The sequence below is a fragment of the Euleptes europaea genome, chromosome 19 (genome assembly GCF_029931775.1).
Source record: "Euleptes europaea isolate rEulEur1 chromosome 19, rEulEur1.hap1, whole genome shotgun sequence".
Classification (NCBI taxonomy): domain Eukaryota; kingdom Metazoa; phylum Chordata; class Lepidosauria; order Squamata; family Sphaerodactylidae; genus Euleptes; species Euleptes europaea.
The window spans coordinates 19,362,544-19,385,523 of NC_079330.1; the positions used below are offsets into that span (position 1 = coordinate 19,362,544).

Here is a 22,980-nt window from a genome sequence, read left to right on the forward strand (position 1 = left end):
GGGCAGGGAGTTACACTTAGTTAATGCCCAGAGCAGTCACAGGTTCCAACCTCTCATGGGGTTCAGTTGCAGAGAGAGAAACAAAAACCCTACAAACGATTCCCAGGATGGTTGAATGTGCAACATTAGACAAGGAATCCAGTGTGAAACAGTGCTCATCCCCTGATGGTGGTGCCAGCTACCTTGTCATACCTCCAAAGTGCCACCGGATGGCAGCAGGCGTCCCGCCATTGCGTTTTGGTGCCTTTGGGTGCCGACCGCACAATAGGGTTTTTGAGCCGGCTGCATGCAGAGACGCCCCCACCCACGCAGACGAACACAGCTGGGAGAGACGGGGACACCTGGATCGAGAAAGGAGGAACTCACAATAAAGACGCCCACGGCGTACACAGTGAGAACACAGCTGTGGATCCAGGGACGCAATGCGACATTTTAAAATAAACAAGATACACATCGCTTTGGATAAACGCAACTGATACATAAGTATGCACACCGATGCTGACCGCAGATGCCTCGATTTTAATTTTAGGCCTGACTAGCTAGGACTCACCGCTGAATGCAGGCATCAACACCGAGAAGGAAAAAACAGGGAAACAAGTGCCCCTGAGAATATGCTGAGTGCCTTTCTGTTTTGTTGTTGCTTAACCATGAGGCCCCCATATGTCTGGCATTCATAAGAGAATCAATGTGCAGGGTCGAGCACCAGTGGGGTATCCTGGCTAGAATGTGTGTTGGGGAGACCTGGGTTCGAATGCTGATCGGCCAGGAAGTTCGCTGGGTAGCCTTGGGCTATTTCTTAACCTGATCTCCTTCTCAGAGATGTCGGGAAGATAAAATGGGATTAAAAAAAAGACATCAGTGGGAACGGAAGGAGACAGAAGTAGAGATTAACAAGGAAGAATGTCTCCGTTTGTTTCCTGCATTAGAAATTATGCTGCATCTGTCAACTAATGTGGAGATTTCTACAGAGATGAGCTGCAGGCTGTTTTGGCATCTGTAGGGGCTCAGATGACTGTGTTTCTTACAGTGTCGGTTTTTTACTTATCCTGAGTTTCCTCGGGGCTCGTGCGGAAAGTGCAAGTGGCCCCGATCCATAGCTTGGAGAGTACATAGCCTGACCAGTCTCCTGTGTCCAGCTGATTTTAGAAGCCTGACGCTCTCCCCAAACCCCCCCCTCTCTCTCCTTAACCTCTGCATGTTTCTCTTTCCTGCCATGCAACCTCAGCAAAAAGAGGAAACCCGGATCGGAGCGCAGGTGAGTTGAAGCCTTGGTTCCAGCAGAGCTTTCTGGGAGAGGAAGAGAGACACTAGAAATGGGAACAAGAAGCTAATGGGCTAGTGTTGAGCGACGTGTGCATGTGATATATTTTTCCCCATGTCACCTTGAGGTGAGAAACTCATCCAGGATGTAGTCAGTATTCCGTCATCCCTTTATTGGCATAAAAACATAATACAAAAAGGGTACAAAAGGAATGGAGATCTTAAAAAGTCCCCTTTATGGAACAGTTAAAAGAGAGTTACATCAAATAGCGCTGTTTGTTGATACTGCCATCTAATTAACCGTTTGGCGGGCTTTTAAAACAAACTTTAAAAACTGTGCCACCATCTCCAATATATGGGGCAAACGATTGTTCAATAAATAGGAAACGTTAAAAGAATCTGAGACTTTCTGTCTATTAACCAACAGGAGGCTTAAAAGTTCATTACGAGATTCTGTGTAGAAACTACAATAAAATAAGACATGAGCAACCGTTTCAATACAATTGTTGCCGCAAGGGCAGAGGGATTTTCAGACAGAAGGATTTTCCGAAATCTGCCTTCAAGTAGCGCAGATGGCAAAACATTAAATCTGGCCAGAGAAATGTCTCTACGTTGAGAAGGATCACACAGATGAGATAAGTATGGGGAGGGCTGATAAACATCAAAAGGTACCCCTAAATTTGATGGGGAGCATGTTTTATTAGCAGCGCTGTTTAGGTCTTGAAGTCCTATATCTAAGAGTCTGCATTGCAGGATGTAATCAAGGATCAGCATGGTTGGGTACCACCCATGACCCACAGCCTGGCAGAGGCACATCCCAGTGCAATGAGCATATTCTAGCCTCGCCTATTTCATTTATTTATTTATTAGATTCGTACCCCACCCTTTCCTGACTACAATTCACAGTGGGTAGCCGTGTTAGTCTGTTTGCAGTAGTCAAAAAGGGCAAGAGTCCAGTAGCACCTTAAAGACTAACAAAAATATTTTCTGGTAGGGTATGAGCTTTCATGAGTCACAGCTCACTTCTTCAGATACAGCTAGAATGTGAATCCATCTGTCTTTAAGTAGAGGAACAGCATGTAAATGTGAATAGCAGGCTTGATGGGATTAGGTGTGATATGCAGAAGAGTCTGTGATGTCCAGGGGAGAGATGGGTGTGGAGAAATCAGCATTGGTAATGGGCCATGAATGCAAGGTCTTTATTCAGCCCAGGTAATTGCATTGACTTTAGTTTCCTGACTACAGTCAGGCTCAGAAAAAAAAGGGGGGGGGAGAAACCTTTGATAAGAGACAGAGGGAAAAAATGTGCAAATCACCAGACCCAAAAAGCAAAAGTGTTGATAATATAACATAAAACCACAACAGTGGCAGTCCGAAGAAGGATATGGAAACAGGATACTAGCCAGCAAACCTGTCACTGTTGTGGTTTTATGTTACATTATCAACACTTTTGCTTTTTTGTGTTTGCTCATTATTTGTATTCTGAAATATATGTTTTGGAATTTATTTGAACCTTGTTGCTACTTTTGCTTTTTTGCGTTTGCTCATTATTTGTATTCTGTAATATATGTTTGGGAATTTATTTGAACCTTTGTTGCTTTTTTGCGTTTACTCATTATTTGTATTCTGTAATATACGTTTTGGAATTTATTTGAACCTTTGCTGCTACTACCATTTTGTAAGAATTTGGAGTTGCTACAAGTGATTAGATAAACGCCTTGTGACCTCTGGTGCTTTGCACATTTTTTTTTACCAACCAGGGCAAACAAACAATGTAAAATACATACTATCAAATGTACAACCTCATAAACCTTAATACAATCTAGAATCCAGTAGGCGCCCTATCAATAAAGAATTAAATAAACACAGTGCAGTGATGGGAATAGCCAGCAGGAAGAAGAGAACAAAGTGAGGGAAAACAAAAACCAAAGTTAGCCAAAGACATGAAAGAAGGTAAATAAACATAGGAATAGGAAGACCAGCGGCGATCTCTGATGGTCGGAAACAGCAGGCATAATAAAAAAAAAAAGAGCCAAAGTCGTCGAAGGGCTGACCGCAAGTGAAACAGCCATGCATAAAATTCAGAAGTTCCAGGAAGAAAGTTCTAGATAAAATTAAATAATGGCATGTAGGGGAAAATCTACCAAGAAATGTGTGTGCAATTATGTAAGGTACTTTGGAAGCGGGGTTGTCGTATAAAATTTGCATTATAAACCACCAAAAACATTCAAGAAATGCAATTCAGTAAGTGAACACATGAGCCTACCTTATACTGAATCAGACCTTTGGTCCATCAAGATCAGCATTGTCTACTCAGGTTGTCAACAGCTCTCCAGACTCTTAGGTAGAGGTCTTTCACAACACATACAATGGCAGATGCTCTATCATTGAGCCAAGCCCCCTCTCAATTGAGAGCTGGCGTGTTGTAGTGTTTAAGAGGGCCGGACTCTAATCTGAACCTGGTTCAGTTCCCCACTCCTCCACATGAACCCTGCCGGGTGACCTTGGGCTAGTCACAGTTCTCTCAGAACTCTCTCAGCCCCACCTACCTCACAAGAGGTCTGTTGTGAGGAGGGGAGGGGAAGGTGATTGTGAGCTGCTTTCAGACTCCTTAAAGATAGAGAAAAGTGGGGTATAAAAACTAGCCTTCTTCTTTTTCTTCTTCTTCCCTTCCTTCATCAATAAATAACTATAATATTCCAGTCCTGCACACTGAAGTTATTTTTTTAAGAACAAGGAAGCACTTGACTCAATGCCCTTTCTTTCCACCTTTCTCAGAACTAGCAAGCACCCAGCCAAGGTTGAAGGGAGGTAGTACAGCAAAACCCCACACATTTGGGAACAAGGGCTAAGCAATGAAGTGGATTGCATCGATACTAACTTTCCTGCTGAAGTTGTCTATGCAAAGTATGCCCCTGGGGATCAGTGGATCCCCCCCAGGGACATCCGGGTCAAAGTGAGGGACTGCAATGTAAGGGAACACTTGGTGAAAGTTGTCCTCTCATTCTTCTGTGAGTTGGGGAAGAAAGTTTAGGATCCAAACGCAAATGTCCGACCTTGGATTTCACAATGTGGGTCATCCTGGGTTTAGCAAGACCATTAATGCCATTCAGCCCTGTCTTAGCCACCTCTTTCAGCTTCACTAAATGGTCCCTTCTGTTTACTTTCCAGTGGGGACAGCTCTTCTCCAATCCGGAAGGAGAAGAAGAAAAAGACAGGGAAAAAGCATAGGAGGGACAGGTAAGTGACTGTGACAGCTTTAACTCCCCTCCCAACATTCACTACAGTATCAATTCCCTTTCCTGTTGCTGCTCTCCATTTCTTGCTTCCATTGGGCAGTCAGATTCCATCCCTTTCCCCCACAAATTATGATGGGTAGCCATGTTAGACTGTCGATAGCAGTAGAAAAGAGTCCAGTAGTACCTTAAAGACTAACACAATTTCTGGCAGGATGTGAGCTTTTGTGAGTCACAGCTCACTTTTTCAGATGCTGAAGATACTTCAGATTCTGGTATCTGAAGAAGTGAGCTGTGGCTCACAAAAGCTTATACCCTGCCAGAAATTGTGTTGGTCTTTAAGGTACTACTGGACTCTTCCTCTTTTTTACCCCCAAAATTAGACAGGGTTGACACTATAGAGTCTGTTCTTAGAGATGGTTCCAAAAGTCCCCTGATCCGATTTTCTTCCTGGATGTTTGGACTTCTAAACTACCTGGTCATGTTTCTCATGTGCAACTGATACATCAGTAGGGTTGCCAGGTCTCTCTTTGTCAGTGGTGGAAGGTTTTTGGGGTGGAGCCTGAGGAGGGCAGGGTTTGGGAAGGGACTTCAATGCCATAGAGTCCAATGGCCAAAGCGGCTATTTTCTCCAGGGGAACTGATCTCTATCGGCTGGAGATCAGTTGTAATAGCAGGAGATCTCCAGCTAGTACGTGGAGGTTGGCAACCCTATACTTCAGGAATCTTTCAATCGTTTCTTTTTAAAATTTCTGAACTTTGTGCAGGGTCAACCTGCCCAGTATCATTGGGAAGGAACAAGTTCATATATCTCTAGAGGAATGGGTGGGTTTTTTTTTGTTTTTTTTTTTAATGGTATGGCTATTTATAACATGCCTTCTCAGTTTCTCCGTTGACTCTTGACACAATCATTTCAAGTCACACACCTATAAAAAATGTGGAAAATAAGAGCATAAAAAGTGAAAGCGTTAGATAATGGCAGAGAACACCATTTCCTATTATGAACAGCAGTTGGTGCAAAAGAGTATCTCAAATCATGAAAAACCAAGCAGGAAAGTTTTTAAAACAGTGTATGAAGTAGCAGATCCTGACATGGATGGCCCAGGCTGCTAAGCAGGATTGGCTCTGGTTAGTATTCAGGTGGGAGACTACCAAGGAAGTCAAAGGTCGCGATGCAGAGGAAGGCAATGGCAAACTACCTCTCTCTTTAAAAAAATTATTAAGAGAAAATGAGAATACAACAACGAAGGAAAACGGAAATACAACAACACAAGAAGATGGAAATATAACATTACTAAAATACTCATAATACACTTTCTTTTTTTTCTTTTTCTTTTTTATAAATTTTTATTATTTTTTTATAACATAAAACATAACATACAAATAAAAAGAAAATACAAATGAGCACTTATTTAACAATTGAAGCTACTTATTATAGTAAAAAATTACAAAATTCGTAGTGCCCTAAAAAACCACCACCCACCCTAAGATAGTGTCCCATCACCACATTGGACTTCCGGAGAAGTGTTATGACAATTTTAAAAAGTAAGTATAGTAAAATCATTATAAAAAACCACAGTAATTAATCTACAACTCATTAACTAAATTAGTAAAATTCATTTTTTACAGTTTGTCCCAATATGCGACGGCCACTGACCATGTTTTTTTAAAAACTTCCATATCCTTACCATGTAAGGACTCTGTTAATTTGGCCATTCGCATATATATCCATAATTTCTCTCTCCAAGCATTAATTGAAGGTTTATTTACTTGCTTCCAGGTTTTAGCTATTTTAATTCTCGCCTCTGCAAAACTGTATTGACATATGACTCTATCACATCTATCTAATTTATTTTCAGGTATCCCCAATAAAAAAAAGGAAGGGTCCATTTTCACTTTGGAGTTAATCAAATTATTCATTTCATTTAATACTTTTCTCCAAAAAATTTAATTTGTTTTACAAAACCACCATTTATGCATAAATGTTCCTTTATCTTTTTCACATTTCCAACATAAATCCGAATCACCCTTTTTCATTTTACTTATCATAAAAGGAGTAATATACCATCTATAAAACATTTTATATAAGTTTTCTCTTATTTCATTGGAAATTGTAAATTTATATTCTTTTTTCCACAAATTTCCCCATATTTCTAGGTCAATATTGTATCCTAACTCCTTCATCCATTTCACCATCACTGGTTAGATTCTTTCATGTTCTAGATTCATTTCAGTTAATAATTTATAAATTTGTCCTATCAATCTTTATTTTCCCTTGTTTAATATAATTTCAAATCTGGGTTTACTTTCATTAAAACCCTTCAACTTGTCCTTATTAAATATACCTTTTAATTTATAATACATAAACCAATCTTTTATTTTAAGCTCTTCTCTGCTCTTTAACAACCAAATCCCTTCCTTACACTCAATAATCTCTCTATAAATATCCATATCTAAATTTAATTGCATATCCCTCTTCATAACTACTAGATTAATCCAACCTGGAGTTTTGTTTTCAAAAAATCCTTTATATTTTCTCCAAGTTTGAAATAAACCATATCTAATAATATGAGAATTAAATTCTTTACTTTCTCTTTCTCATACCACAAATATGCATGCCATCCGAAACGTAAATTGAATCCTTCCAATTCTATTATTAATTGAATCCTTCCAATTCTATTATTCTCTAATAATATCCAATTCTTTAACCAATTAAAACAAGCTGCTTCATAATATATTCTTAAATCAGGTAACCCCAAACCTCCCATTTCCTTTAGTTGAATTAAATTATTATAAGCTATTTTATGTCTTTCTTTCCCCATAAAAAGTTCAAAATATCTTTCTTCCAACTTTTGAATATATGTACTCCTTTTATGATTGGCAAATTTTGAAACATAATACACTTTCTTGAGAAGAAACTAAAACGGTGCTGCTAATATAACTAAAATATCCATAATAGTGAACTCAGCACTACTCTATCTGTTTATCTAATCTGCATGATTGTCACTTCCCTCCCTCTCTGTGATTTATGCATTGGAGTGTTTTTTCCATCTTTGAAATTGTTACATTCCAGCGAGCGTCCAGTTCTTCTGTATTTTTGTCATTATTATAATACGTCAGCTTAATTAAAGCATAGGTTTCTTTAACCTTATCAAACCAATTATTTAAATCAGGGGATTTTTTTTGCTTTTCCAATATCTCGCAAGATTTGTTCTTGGAACTGTTAGTATCTGGAAAACCATAACTTGAATCATCTTTGGTTTATCTGGAAGATAATTTAATAAAATTGTTTCTGGTCTTATTGGAATAACAATTTCAAGGCCGCTGGATATGACTTCAATCACTTTCACCCAGTATGTTTGGGCTCTACTGCAGCTCCACCACATGTATAGAAAATCTGCACCAGCTGAATCATAATACCAGCATTTACAATGGCAAACCACCTGTTTGCCTTGAAAACCCTACTGGGTCGCCATAAGTTGGCTGCGACTTGACGGCCCTTTCCATGCACATAAAGTAGCAGGCCAAAGAATAATTAACTAAGGAACAGGAACCCCCTTTTGATGGGGAAAAAAAAAAGCAAAGTGGGGCTTGGTGCCTCCTTATGTGGTGGGGTAGGATAAATAAATAAATAAAATCATAATATTGGTTCTTGTAGGTTATCCGGGCTGTGTAACCGTGGTCTTGGAATTTTCTTTCCTGACGTTTCGCCAGCAACTGTGGCAGGCATCTTCAGAGTAGTAACACTGAAGGACAGTGTCTCTCAGTGTCAAGGGTGTAGGAAGAGTAATATATAGTCAGAAAGGGGTTGGGTTTGAGCTGAGTATTGTCCTGCAAAAGTATTGTCCTGTAAGTATCAAGATAATGTGCTAATGAGGGTATGGTATGTTAATATGGAACCATTGTATCCATATTAACATACCATACCCTCATTAGCACATTATCTTGATACTTACAGGACAATACTTTTGCAGGACAATACTCAGCTCAAACCCAACCCCTTTCTGACTATATATTACTCTTCCTACACCCTTGACACTGAGAGACACTGTCCTTCAGTGTTACTACTCTGAAGATGCCTGCCACAGTTGCTGGCGAAACGTCAGGAAAGAAAATTCCAAGACCACGGTTACACAGCCCGGATAACCTACAAGAACCAATGAACTCTGACCGTGAAAGCCTTCGACAAAATCATAATAATTCCCTTTCGCTAATGGTGACTCACCCTTGCGTTGCCAACCTCCAGGTAGTTAATAAGACAAAAAAAGATACCTATGCTACAATAACTATGTTAGTGACCCAAACAGCACATAGGCTCACACTATAATTTTTAAACTTCAGATACTCTTGTTTAAATGAACAATCACAAAAAATAGCACTGTTCAAATCTGTTATATTATAAACTAAATTATGAATGGAACATACCACAATATGCACACATAATACACATTATATGCACGTGTGTGTGTGTGTGTGTGTGTGTGTGTGTGTGTGTGTGTGTAAAGTGCCGTCAAGTCGCAGCCGACGTATGGTGACCCCTTTTGGGGTTTTCAAGGCAAGAGACTAACAGAGGTGATTTGCCAGTGCCTTCCTCTGCATAGCAATCCTGGTATTCCTTGGTGGTCTCCCATCCAAATACTAACCAGGGCTGACCCTGCTTAGCTTCTGAGATCTGACGAGATCAGGCTAGCCTGGGCCATCCAGGTTAGGGCGTATATGCACTAATACACTATAACAAATCTACCACTAAAGCAAAGCAAATGTGTACTAACAAAAACGTACTAAGAAATCCTAAAGCTGCCAAAGCAGCAAAGGTCCCCTCTGTGCTGTCCTCTACATGCACTCTGCAAGGACAGCATGCATAGCGAAATGAAGATGAATCAAAAGAAACACTATCAGCCAGGGAAGCTCCAGGTGGCGGCTGGCAATCTGGGATTATGACTGATCTTCAGGCGACAGAGATCCGTTCCCCTGGAGAAAATGGCTGCTTTGGAGGGTGGACTCTATGGCTTTATACCCTGCTGAGGTCCTTTCCCCTCCCCAAACCCCGCCCTCCTCAGGCTCCACCCCCCAAATCTCCAGGTATTTCCCCACCTGGAGCTGGCAACCCTACCCCACCTAATGAGAATCAAGCCTGCCCTTATTTGCATAGCCCCACTTTCTCATTTGCACATCCCCACTCGGGGGTTGTGTGTTTCTTCCTCACACTCATGTCGCGGAATGCTGGAATGATCTTGGCATTTGTGGAGAGATAGAGAGAGAGATGCCCAAATTAACGTCTTGTTCACCATCTCAACCTATGCCCCCCTTTCCCTCCCCCCTCTTTGTTTTCTCCTCGCTGGCTACCCTTCAGATCTGCATCCGGGTCCCGCAAGAAGAGGAGACACAGGTGAGACCTAACGGTGTAGATTCCTTTCCACTCCACTCCGCTCCTTCCTTCCACCAAGAACCCCCACATACAAAATCCGGAAATAGTCCGCTATTACCTTCCTCCATCCCAACCTGATTGGATTATTCACTGTCTTGTGGTGGCCAAATCACTTGTTAATTGGATGTGCATTAACTCTACTTTGGGCTCAGTAATATTGCCTCACAAACAATCCTTTCACCCAAGTAGCTGACCATGCCCGCCTTTTGAGGATGGCTTGCATGAAAGAAAAAGAAGAGTTGGTTTTTATATGCCGACTTTCTTGACCACTTAAGGAAGAATCAAACCGGCTTACAATCACCTTCCCTTCCCCTCCCCACAACAGACACCCTGTGAGGTAGGTGGGGCTGAGAGAGCTCTAAGAGAGCTGTGACTGGCCCAAGGTCACCCAGCTGGCTTCGTGTGAAGGAGTGGGGAAATAAATGAAGTTCACCAGATTAGCCTCCGCTGCTCATGTGAAGGAGTGGGGGGGGGGGATCAAATTCGGTTTTCCAGATCAGAGTCCACCGCTCAAAACCACCATTCTTAACCACTACACCATGCTGGCTCTCAAGATCACAACGCGAGAATCCTGAGAACCCTTCTCCCCTTTAACTTTACCTGGCAGCATCAACTGGGGGAAGCCATGTCAATGCAGACTCCATGCCTGCTTGTTTAAGGTGCCAGAGTAGACTGCCATGACATCACAAGGGGTGGAAATGTGTGCGGTGTGATTTTTTAAATACGTGCATTGAGTAATTCTTGTGTTACATTCAATACATGCACAGCTTACTGTGCAGAGTGGTAAGCACACATGCTGCCATCAAAAGCTCTGCTCACGACCTGAGCAGCAGCCTGCAACAATATCCCAAAAGAGCCCTGTGGTGCAGAGTGGTAAATTGCATTACCACAGTGCTGCAGGCCAAGCTCTGCTGATCCTGAGTTCGATCCCAACGGAAGTTGGTTTCAGGTAGCCGGCTCAAGGTTGACTCAGTCTTCCATCCTTCCGAGGTCGGTCAAATGGGTACCCAGCTTGCTGGGGGTAAAATGTGGATGACTGAGGAAGGCACTGGCAAACCACCCTGTAAACATAGTCTGCCTAGTAAAAATCGGGATGTGGCGTCACCCCATGGGTCAGGAATGACTCAGTGCTTGCACATGGTACTACCTTTACATTTACCTTTAGTCCCTGGTTTCGTTTGTAAACTGAATGCATGTTGACTGTTCCTGACAAACACATGTGAAAGCACATAGAGCTGCCTTATCCTGAATCAGACCATCATGGTCAGTATTGTCTACTCAGACTGGCAGAGGCTCTCCAGGGTCACCTCACCTACTGCCTGGTCTTTTTGTAACTGGAGACACTGGGGTTTGAACCTGGGATCTTCTGCTTGCTAAGCAGATGGTCTGCCATTGAACCACGGCCCTAGCCACACACAGGATGCATGTGTGTTCACTGTAATTTTTGACCAGGACTACTTGCTCCCAGGTGTAAGTGTAGACCGGGTTCTCCCTGTGGCGCAGACTGGTAAGCTGCAGTACTGCAGTCGAAGCTCTGCTCACGACCTGAGTTCGATCCCGACAGAAGTCGATTTTAGGTCGCCAACTCAAGGTTGACTCAGCCTTCCATCCTTCTGAGGTCTGTAAAATGAGTACCCAGATTGCTGGGGGTAAAGTGTAGAAGACTGAGGAAGGCCACCCCGTAAACAAAGTCTGCCTAGTTCTGACGGGTGTCCCCACTGCCCTCTCCCACCGACGGCTCCACCGCGCTCTACAGCCCAGCGGGCATCAGCTTCCCGGGCTTCAGACTTGGAGTTTCAACGTGAGAACGCTCTTCTCACCGCCTTCTCCCGACAGAAGGGTGTTTTGGCTGCCGCCTAGCACACCCAATCTGTCTCCATTTCCTCCTCAGCCTCCGCTGCAGCCACCGCTTTTATGGGCGTCCCCTCCCCTTAAAGGCTCCCTCGGGTCCCGCCCTCTGCCGGCTGCTGGCTCAATCCCCCTCGCCTCCCGCGGGTGCTCTGCCACGCCCGACCGGCCCATTGCTCCCGGGGCCGATCATTCCTGTCCCCACCTCCTCTCTCCCCCCTGTTTCTCCCCTCCTTCCCTCTGCTGCCGTCCCCACTCTCGCCCGGCCTCCCCCCTCCTGTCGGTCCCCGGGGAGGGGCCTCGGCGGTTACCGGCGCGCTCGTCCCCGGGGCCCCCGGCTCCTGGGAAGGAGCCGTCCCGGCCGCCGCCCCAGGGTCCGCGTTGGCGGCCACCGGCTGGCTCTCTCCTCCCCGCGCCGAGAGGTCGGGCCCCGGCCTCCTCCCGCCTCGCCTGTCCGGCCCCTCCTCCGCCGTGCCGCTGCCGCGTTCGGCCGCGCTCGCCTCCTCCTGTCGTCCTGGCCAGCACGCCCACTCCCCCGGGGGTCGGGGCCCCCTTGGCACGTCGGGGAAGGCCGTGGGACCGCAGCACAGTCCCGAGGGGGCGCTCCGGGCCGCGGCCTCGGGACACAAGTAAACGTAATGTGATGTCACCCCATGGGTCAGTAATGACCCAGTGCTTGCACAGGGGGCTACTTTTACCTCTGCCCAGTTCTCCCCCCACTCCAAAAGCTTCCCTGTTCATTTCAACCCAGGAAGGAAATCGATTTGTAGGTGGAGCCTGAAGGCTTTGTGGGGGGCTGGCTCAAGAGGGACCCTGGAAGATCAGGGGAGAGCCTTGTCATGCCTGGAGCCTTGGAGAGGATCCTGCTGGACATGGCGAGGCAGAAGTTATAGGAGAAATGCACGAGCCAAGAGGTCTGCCCCCTTGATTCTGGGTAGAGATGCCTGCAATGCTCATATCCCCAGGACTCAGAATATCAGCGTTAACAGTTTGTAATGTTCGCCTTCAATGCCAAGGTGAGCATTATAGAAGGGAGAAAAGATAACGTTACACCCAATATGAAAGCAAGCAGGGTGGGCAAGCAGGCCAAGAAGCCCTCATTTTCCCTGCCTCCCACTCCTCCCCCACACACACACACTTCAAGTGCTGAGTCAGTGCTGTTCAAACCAGTGGCAGCCTCAGTATCTGGAAGGTAAGAAGAAGAGTTGGTTTTTATATGCCGACTTTCTCTACCACTTAAGGAAGGATCAAACCGGCTTACAATCACCTTCCCCTCCCCACAACAGACACCCTGGGAGGTAGGTGGGGCTGAGAGAGCTGTGACTAGCCCAAGGTCACCCAGCTGACCTCATGTGCAGGAGTGGGGAAACAAATCTAGTTCACCAGATTAGCCTCCGCCGCTCCTGTGGAGGAGTGGGGAATCAAACCCAGTTCTCCAGGTCAGAGTCCACTGTTCCAAACCACTGCTCTTAACCACTACACCATGCTGTTAACATGCTGGTAACAGGTTGGGGGGGTGGGAGGCAGAGGGAGACGATGGTCGGACTCACCAGGAGGGCATGGAATGATGAGCCACTGAAGAAGTCATGTGGGAATTTAAAAAAAAGATTCCCCACACGATGGAAAGTTCGCCAAAGTCACTTGTGAATGGCTGAGCTGTTTCCGAATAAGGCGGGGGAAGTTTGTTCACTTCTAATTCTTGGCCCTCTTTCAGGGATCTCAGTTCACCCCCTGCAGAGGAACCCTGAAATCCTGGCACCCCTAGGGGGGGTGGATGCCTCTGTGGTAAAAGACTATGGGGTTGGTGGTGGTCGCCGCTGCGTTCGTGTGTTCCATTTCTTGCTCTTTTTCTGTGCGTTCAGTTTTCCACTGTCTCATAGGTCCAGAAGTCCCAAGACCAAGCGGAAAGAGAAAAACAAAAACCGCAAAAGGTGAGCTCCCAACTGCTATCCTATTGTCCTGAGATCAGCTCGTGTGGAATGGAAGGGTAACTGGTGTTTCATCTGGCATTCATCTGGGCCAGTTAGACTACTCTGGCACTGGATTGACAGCCCCCATAGTGCACGGTCATTCCACTCTGGGGCTGTCATTCCCATCCCAGAGCACAGATTCTGTTCCCTGGGACCATTATTCCACTCTGGGGGCTGTCAATCCAGTGCCAGAGTAGTCTATCTGGGCCAAGTGACCTTAATGGAAAATAGATTCTGCATTTGACCTTAATGGAAACGGATTCTGCATTTTCTTTAAAACTGGTTTTGTGCTGCAATGTATTTCAATGCAGCCCATGCACGTGGAGCTGGTTCCTGATTATGCAATCATTCGCTTCCTCCCTGCCCCACGGCTTGGCTGGAGGAGGAGGGGGGAACCCAAACGCCTTATGCACACAAATAGCTACAATTTGAACTGAGTTGATCTCAGAGTAGACTTTAAATCCGTGGCAAAACAGCATTGGGAAACCCGAGAAAATTGCGGAGGGGGCACGAGGGCAGCTCTGAGAGATGGAAAACTCATGCATAACTCCGAGGGACAACCAAGTCAGTCCAGGGGCGAACATGAATCAAAGTACCCATGCATAAAGGACCACAGTCAAATGCATTGAAAGTGAATTGAAAGCATGCGTGGAAGTGAGTCTCCCAGATTCAAGTACGTGTGGAAGTGAGTCTCCCAGATTCTAGTCCAACACTCTAATCACCGCATCATAAGGCTGTTAAATGGTGGATGAATAATTATTATTATAGTGCAATCCTTTAGAGTTTTCATGAAATAAGCCAAGATGTGTCAGGTGATCTAGGTGTTGGTTTCTGATCAGCTGTTTCATCCTCCTCCCCCCTCAATACTCGGGGGTATCCTCTTCTAGGTCACACAGTGAATCATCTACCCAGCGGTCTCACCGGCATAGCAGCTGCAGTTCCCGGAGCGCCTCCCTCTCCTCAGGTTACAGCAACTGCAAATCGACAAGCCGGTAGGTCCCGGTAGCATCTGATTTGGCTTTGAGTTTACGGGGAAATGGGCCGTGACCTGGATGGGTTAAGGCCAGGCCCTGGCCTGGATGGCCCAGGCTAGCCTGATCTCATCAGATCTCAGAAGCTAAGCAGGGTCGGTCCTGGCTAGTACTTGGATGGGAGACCACCAAGGAAGACCAGGGTTGCTATGCAGAGGAAGGCCATGGCAAACCACCTCTGTTAAACTCTTGTCTTGAAAACCCCTGCTGGGTCACCATAAGTCAGCTGTGACCTTGATGGCACTTCAGACACACACCAGGGTAGGGTGGCATAAAACAAAGGATACTGGATATGGAGCCCCCAAAAGATCTAGAGAAGGCACCAACTTTCCTGTCAGCAGAACAGTCCAGATATGTAGCCTCTCCTGCCACGTACCTCTTCCCAATTAGAGATCTTTAGATATAGGAAAGCATTCACCAAGTGCCAGACGCCAAGCTCTTCCCTTGGCGGTTGTGGATGGGAGATACAGAAAGGTTCCCCTGGAGGATAGGGTAAGTCCCTGTGCTTTAAAGGGAATTGAAACAACAGAGCATGTCCTACTGCTCTGCTCTTGTACCAAGAGGTGGCTTAGTCGGCATTCCAGCCATTCAGGTTAGGAGCAAACTAAAATGTTGCTTACAGACGAAAATCCACAGGTTACAGTAGGAACGGCTAAGTTTTGTGCAGTGGCCTGTAGAATCCACCAGACGCTGCTGAGAACACCAGTGTGTCAATAATTTTAATGGGTAGTTTATATAGTTTGCAAAGAGTCCAAACAACCTTTTTACTATTTGTATTAACCTGTGGGTAGAGCGTAACACTAAGGGTTTTAATGGTAAATTGTGCTGGTCGATGACTCTTTTTAATAAAGATTGATTGATTGATTGATTGATTGATTGATTGAGATCTCAGAAGTTAAGCAGGGTTGGTACTTGGAAGGGAGACTGCCAAGGAAGACTCAGCAGAGCAAGGCATTGGCAAATCCTCTCTGCTTCTCACTGGCCTTGAAAGCCCCTTGCTGGGGTTGCCATAAGTCGGCTGTGACTTGATAACATTTTACATGTGCACATTGGGGTAAGGGTGGGCCACCTTCGGCTGACTGCTCTTTGCCCCTCCTTCTTCAGACCGAGCCCCAAGTACCGAGAGGATGGCCCGAAGGCCAACAGCCATCGGTCCAGCCGGAGTCCCTCCTCTTCTTGCACGGGCCACAGCCGATCCGCCACACCTCACCAAAACGGACACAAAGGCAGCGCCCAGAACGGCCGCCATAGTCACGGTGCCCTATCGGAGAAACAACAGGAGGTACGGATGCTTCTGTTTCATTCTGGTTTGACCCTACCCTGATCTTCCTTCCCAGAACAGCCTGCCCCGTTCTCACATTTCACTTACCAACCTAATAGACATTTTGCGCCAGCTGTGACAGACGACACTGGTTCTTTCACTACACAAGGGGGGTGGATGGGGAGGGGAGAGATGTTCGCCTTCCATCCATCCCTCTCTTTGTCTATCATAGACTACCAGGCAACAGCTGGCTACATCTAAGAATTTTCATAGAGCCGTGCTGCAAGCAGAGGTGGAAAATAGCATCCGTAGGGGAAGGAAGCACTTCTGAGGGGCTTCACTTAAGTCCTGTTCCATATTTTGATGGGCAAAACTGATTCTTTCGTTCATAGACGGCAACTAGTTTTTCTCAGGTTGGCCTCAGAAGAGATTGAGGAGGAGGCAGGCCAAGGCTGTATATCCAGTTCCCCAAATTCCCTGCTGCCAATTCAATTCAATTTATTATGGTCATTGACCCTGCTGCCATGTTCTGACAGATGTCACCCCTTTTAATGATTTGTGGCTGACAAAAGAGGCAGAAAGCATTTGTAGGCGGTCAGATTTGGCTCAGGGGGCTGCTGACTTTATTTTAAAGAGATGGAGCAGCTTGGGGGGTGGGGAGAGGTAAAGCACTTGCTTTGTGAAGGTTCTAGCTTCAAATTCTGGCACCTCTAGTTAAAGAATCTCAAGTAGTGGGTGTTGGGAAGGGCCCTTCTCTGCCCGAGACCTTGGAGAATTGCTGCCAGTCAGATCAGCTAGCTGGTCCAATAACCTGGCTCTGTATAAGGCAGCTCCATATTTTTCTACATTCATCTATAGCATCTGATCAAACATCTTTTGCAGGATTTTGGCATGCCCTAAAAACCTACACCTTTTTCATGAGTAAAACCACAGTGGGAGAAAAGGAGGGAAAGTGTGCATGCCATAGGCAATCTTGCCTTTATCATACCCCCTTTAGTTCCCTGAAAAGCTATTTTCCATCTCCAGTCTTGGTGTTGTATTTGATTGTTGCCCATGGAAGCCAAGGTGTGTTCTTAGTGTTGTGGTAGAGCACCACTTGGGAGAACACCTAAGGATGTTGAGCCAAGCTCAAGTGGAGCTCAACTGCAGCTTGAGTCATGTAGCATCATCAGGCAGCAGGTATTAGGTCACCAGCAGTGGCATCTTAAGCAGAGACACACCTTTCTAAGTCCATTAAAGTCAGTAGGAGAATGTGACACTGCTTAGGACAGCACTGCAAGTGCTGCAGCCAAATAGCAAAAAATCAAGTTTTCAGGACCATGGAGAGCTCCCAATTAACAAAGATGTTGCTCCAACTAGGGGTCTGAGGTCAACTGATCATTTAAGTAACAAAGGTAACCTGCACAATGGCCAGTCACTGTCCCCTTAACCGAGAGCTATTTATTTATCTATTTGCTTCATTTATACTCAACCTTTCTCCCAAAACGGCTTCCATTATTCTCCTCTCCTCTATTTTATCCTCCCAACAACCCTCTGAGGCTGAGAGTATGTGACTGTTCCAAGGTCACTCAGCAAGCTTCCTGGCAGAGTGGGGATTTGAACCTGGGTCTCCCAGAACCTAATCTGACACTCTGACCCAGGGGTGTCAAACATAAGGCCCGAGGGGCGTATCCAGCCTCTTGAGAGCTCTTAACTGGCCTGTAAGCCATCCAAGGCAGCCACACTCTTAATCTGGGCTGGCGAAGCATGGCCCGGCCGGACCACGTGACATTTATTTCATATCCGGCCTCATAACAATTGAGTTCGATACCTCTGCTCTAACCATTACACCATGCTACCAGAAATCTAACTGAGCAGAGTCCTGGCTTGGCTGCATTCCATCATGCCCAGCTTCCGTGTGTGACTTTGCTGCTGACTGCTTGCAAGGAAGCAAGCACTAAGCGAAGCATGGGTGCAGGAGCTAGGTTATGGAGTCTGGGTCTTCTTGTCAGGAATCTGAACCCCTGGCACCAGAGGCCGATCCTTGTCATCTTCTGGCTGGTCTGCAGGGCTCTCCCTTGTTCCAGACCTCACGCCAACTTGCTGTTTGCAGGTGTGTTGACTCGCGCATGTAGAGTTTCCCCCACCCCTTGCCTTAGAATCCGTGGCATCTAGTGATCAGCATCTGCACGTGCCCAGAGGCACAACCAAGATATTCCATTGAAACATTTGCACTAGATACATTTTGCTTAGTGAGTCCTGAGCGAGGGTGAAGATTCTGTTTGGGCACCTTTGATCTTCTCCCTGTCCTCCATTTGCCTCCAAATTTCTCAGTGTCTTGAAGGTTAGAACATTCCTGCACGGAGAGTTAATTTACACCCCCTCCAATTCCCAACAGCTTCTTCTTAGTTGGGGCCTTCCTTCCACCAGCACCCCTTTAAAAAGGATACACACCTATGTTTATTGTTATCTTAATCATCCCCCCCTCTCGTTTTCACATTACGAACCCACGCCATTTTTCTTCTGTTTATCACATTATCTATCTTCACTTTCTGTGATGTCCCCCCAGGTCAAAAAGGTGGTGTTCAGGGAATAAAATCAGTGATTCCCTATCTGTATGGCAAGAGAGGACCGCCAGGGCATTGTGAGAAATAAAGTAATTCCAGTAATGAAAATCTCGTGTGATCCCACAGTACTCACATGCAGAGGAAGCTGTTGTATCCCTGAATGATTTACTGCCATGGCCTTGCTTCTTTCTAGTCAAGTTCCCGTAGGGCAGGGACATTTTTTCACATCTCTGCACTGAGTATGATTCAGTTATTTCCAATGCAGAGATGTAAACCAGAATTACCAGTACCCTGAGAAAGTTGCCTGTTGTACCTCTACGTGGGTCTCTGCCCTGGCCTTGCCTCCCAATTCTGCCAGTATCTCTGTATCAGCTGTGATTCGATCCTTCAATCACTCCAAATACAAAGATGTGGCAGAACTCACTGTCTATAGAGGAGGCCGCCCGTTGCAACTCTGCATGAATCACCAATTTGAACCTATTTTCTTCCCATCAAAAGCCGCACAGATGGAGAGCTTATGCAGAAAAAGAGGAGATGGGCTTCTCTGATGGAGGGCAATTCTTCTTGTGCACTGTAAAACTCAACCATTTTTATGTGGAGTCACGGAGTATGCCATCGATTTTAATTCGGGGGTGGGGGTGGAAGTGTGCCTGGCTCTCAGAATTTGGGGCAGACGCTGGTTTAGACAGAATGTCTTTTATTGGTTCCAAAGGTAACAGACACAACTCCCTTCTTCTCCGTGTCCCTCCGTCCTGCCCCAAGACAACGCTGAACAAATTAACACTTAACAAAATTCCTTTTGTTTACAAGCATGGCCTCTACTCTTCTCCGAGATATTTTTTTTATTTTTAATTCCAATCTGTGTTTTTCTTTAGCCTCCCGTTTGAAAAGCGGTAATATAAAATTCCATTTCTTTGCTCGGCAGAAGCAGGGAAAGGGGAGGGCGGGAAGGTGGAACTGGATGTGCCTTTTTTTGTTGTTCCCCCATTGTTCTTTCCGATTTTTTCCCTTTTCTAATGTACAGAAATGCAAACTCTCCCTTTTTTCTTCTGTTCTTGTCATGTGGATCTAGAGTTTTTCTCTTTTTGATTCATTTCTTCCTTTTTTGTTTTGTGTGTGCGTGTGCGCGCGCGTGTTCCTGTGGAATCCCCTGGCCAATTGTAATCAATGCACAGACATCTTTCTTGACAGCTGTTAACTCATCCCTTTGTTTCCATTTCAAATTTAAAAGGGAAGACTCCTGGACAAGCTTTCTTTTTAAAAATTTGCAGATTCCTGTCTCATATTTGCCCTACCTTCCTTCCAGGGGGGCATACATGTATTCAACTCCGGATGAGAGAGTTCTCTAAAATTAGCCATGGTGTGGATAGAGAGAAGAGACTTTTCTCCCATTCTCATAATACTGCAGTGATGTTCTACCAATGGACAGGAGCATGTGTGCATATTTGTAATCCATTCGCAAAAAGAACCTAGATGCAGTTGCATGTACAGTTATATCTTTACTTTAATGATACTGTCCATATGGCCAATTCGGCCCTGAACAATGTCACACTAAGATCAAAATTTTAAAAAGAACTCTCTCTCTCTCTCTCTCTCTCTCTCTCTCTCTCTCTCTCTCTCTCTCTATCTATCTATCTATCTCTCTATCTATCTATCTATCTATCTATCTATCTATATCTCTATGATAGATAGATAGATAGATAGATAGATAGATAGATAGATAGATAGATAGATAGATAGATAGACAATAAGAGGATTAGTATTTTTTTAGCTTGATTGACTGAGATAAAAATTTGGCAATTGCCAATGTAGCATTGAAATCCACCCCTGCTAAAAGAAACCTCAAATTTTCCAATTCACAAGCAGATTCCCAGATAAAAGGGTTTATCCTGTACAGTTATATCAAGATTGCTTTCTTCCCTATGTTTTACCAGTGCGTGCACATGCATCAACAACGTATGGGGTTAGAAATACACATTGGTATGGAAGGGAGTGAGAACTGTGGTGTGTGCTATAGGGTTGTACAAAACAAATTCAGCAGATTTCAGGTTCGGGTTATTGGGCCCGATTTTTTTTAAAATAAGCCGAATACCCATACCGGTAAATATGGGCATTCGGCTTATTTTCGGGTTTCCTGAAAAAATTCAGCCCTGGGGGGGTGTCATTTTTTGAGGTAGAGCCCCCAAATTCACAGCATAGCTTGAAGGGACTCTCCTTGCACGAACCCCAAATTTGATGAAGATTGGGTCAGGAGGTCAAATTTTATGGGATTTGGAAGGGGTCGCCCCCCCTCCTCCATAGAGAAATATTACGAAGTTTGCAATGATTCTTTAGGGAGGGGGGGCGACCCATTCCAGACCCTATAAAATCGGATACCCCCCCCCCGACCCAAGCTTCACCAAACTTCGGGGGTCGTGCAAGGAGAGCCCCTTCAAGCTATGCTGTGAATTTGGGGGCTCTACCTTGAAAAATCCCCCCAGACCCAAAAAAGCCGAATAATTATTCAACTTTTTCCAGAATTGCCTATTCGGCTTTGTCTTTCTCCCCAGCTTTGTGCATTCGGTAAACCTGAACTGGAAATTTACCAAAATGGCTAATTTTGGGTTTATTTTCGGTTTGGGTTTATCGATATTCACAAGCCTAGTGTGCTATTCGCTGTGCTAAATTCAGAAATAAAAAAGGAACCACGGAGGATTCCTAATGCATTGGCTCTACTTTAGAAACAAGAAATTGGGGTAATTTGGAAATCAAAACTTCTGAGAGAAATATGGCAAAGGAGAATTTCAGAATCATCACTAGCATTAGTAAATTAAGCATCATTCATCCAGAGGGAGATACTGATGCTTCACCAACAACAAAAAAGGGGGAAAACAACAGAATTAGGTAGCTAAAGCCTCCCGCAGGTGGCGAAGAGAAACCTGGCAACCCTGCACATGTGATGCAATGTCTTCCAGTTGTTCCTTAACAAGCATGAGGCCTTTTAATGTGTAGGTGGAGGCTGAGTTGAGCATCCCCATAGATAAGGCCTCCAGGGTGCCAAGCATGTGGGGGAAGACCCACGTAATTGGATGTCCACTTCACATATGCTTCTAGTGGCAAAGTTTCACACCATGGATTTGCACCCCTCTTTGTGTTGTGTGTCCAGGAAGGTGAGCGATGATTCCTGTACCATTTGTGGGAGTGTCAGGTTACATGAAAAGAGCACACCTGATATTGACTGCCCCAATGTGTGGAAATAGTAGGGTGTGGTTGCTTTTTTCAGAGCTATTTGAAGGAGGGTTTTTTTTTACCACTTCATCTCCTATCCGTCTTAGCACCACGTTAAACTGACTATTTTTTTCTCTTGCTGGAAAACGGAACTCATATTGCAATTGCGACAAATGCAGAAAAAGTTGACTTCCCTTTTAAATGAACAGTCTCACTTTTCATTTCATCTCTACATGCCGATTGGCTTCCTTTATGGCTCTTCCTTTCTTTTTCTGTCTCTTCCTCTCTGACCTTCTCTCTCTCTCTCTCTCTCTCTCTCTCTCTCTCTCTCTCTCTTTTCATGTGCACACTTTACAATTTCTCCCTATTCGATGGGGCCACCCCCCTGAAGTCTATCCCCCAACACAAACGGAATCCCAAATCTTGACATTTTCTGCCTTCATCTGCTGCTTCTCTTGCATGCTCTCTGGGACTTCTTTTTTTCCTTTTAAAATTTTAAGTGTTACATAGAAACTTTTTTTTTTAGTTCTTTTGGTTTTATTTTCCAAGGGCTGCTGCTATTTAAGCAACTGGTTTTTAAAAAAAAATTTGAAAAAAATGATTTGCCTCAATTGACCAAGGCAAAACTGAATTGAAAGAGAGAAAAAATTCAATGACAAAGCAAAGTTTTATTAGCAAAGAGGTCTGAAGCACATTACTAAAGAGTCATTGTCTTTTTCCCATTCTGCCCTCCAAATGTTTTCTTTTTTTATTATTGCATTCCTGACCAATCCGAAGGTAGGTATTTGTCTCCCTCCGCACGTTCACTACTGCAGATCAGCCTGTTGAAAAGCACAGTAGTTTGATTAAATGTTATTTTTTCTATCTTTCTACCTCTTTCCCTCTCTCTCTCTCTCTAGCTCTTTTTTCTCTCTCTCCTTCTTTACGCTTGTCTCTTTTTGGTGGCTCTGTACAATTTTTATCGTAATTTTTTTTTTACAGTTAGCTACAAAGTCATGCTTTTCTCTTTCTTTTCTTTTTTCCCCCGTGTAAATTGATTTTTTCCCCTTTCCAATTCCCCCCCCCCTCGTTCTGTTGTTAGAATGCATTTCTGTGTGTTTTCAGCTCTTCGGTTTTTGGTGTTATGTTTCCATAAATGGTACAATTATGTCCCGCTAATTTGATTTCCTCTGTGTGGTTTTATTATTATTATT

General features: G+C 44.7%; 1 protein-coding gene across 1 annotated transcript in view; it reads left to right on the plus strand.

Moving 5' to 3' along the window:
* Positions 1-22,980, plus strand: part of SRRM3 (serine/arginine repetitive matrix 3) — a 65,858-nt gene that overhangs the window by 23,548 nt on the left and 19,330 nt on the right. The window contains exons 5-10 of the mRNA XM_056865133.1: positions 1,226-1,255; positions 4,432-4,500; positions 9,850-9,885; positions 13,653-13,703; positions 14,630-14,734; positions 15,878-16,055. Of these exons, the coding sequence (XP_056721111.1) occupies positions 1,226-1,255; positions 4,432-4,500; positions 9,850-9,885; positions 13,653-13,703; positions 14,630-14,734; positions 15,878-16,055 (469 nt within the window). The remainder of the gene's footprint in view (positions 1-1,225; positions 1,256-4,431; positions 4,501-9,849; positions 9,886-13,652; positions 13,704-14,629; positions 14,735-15,877; positions 16,056-22,980) is intronic.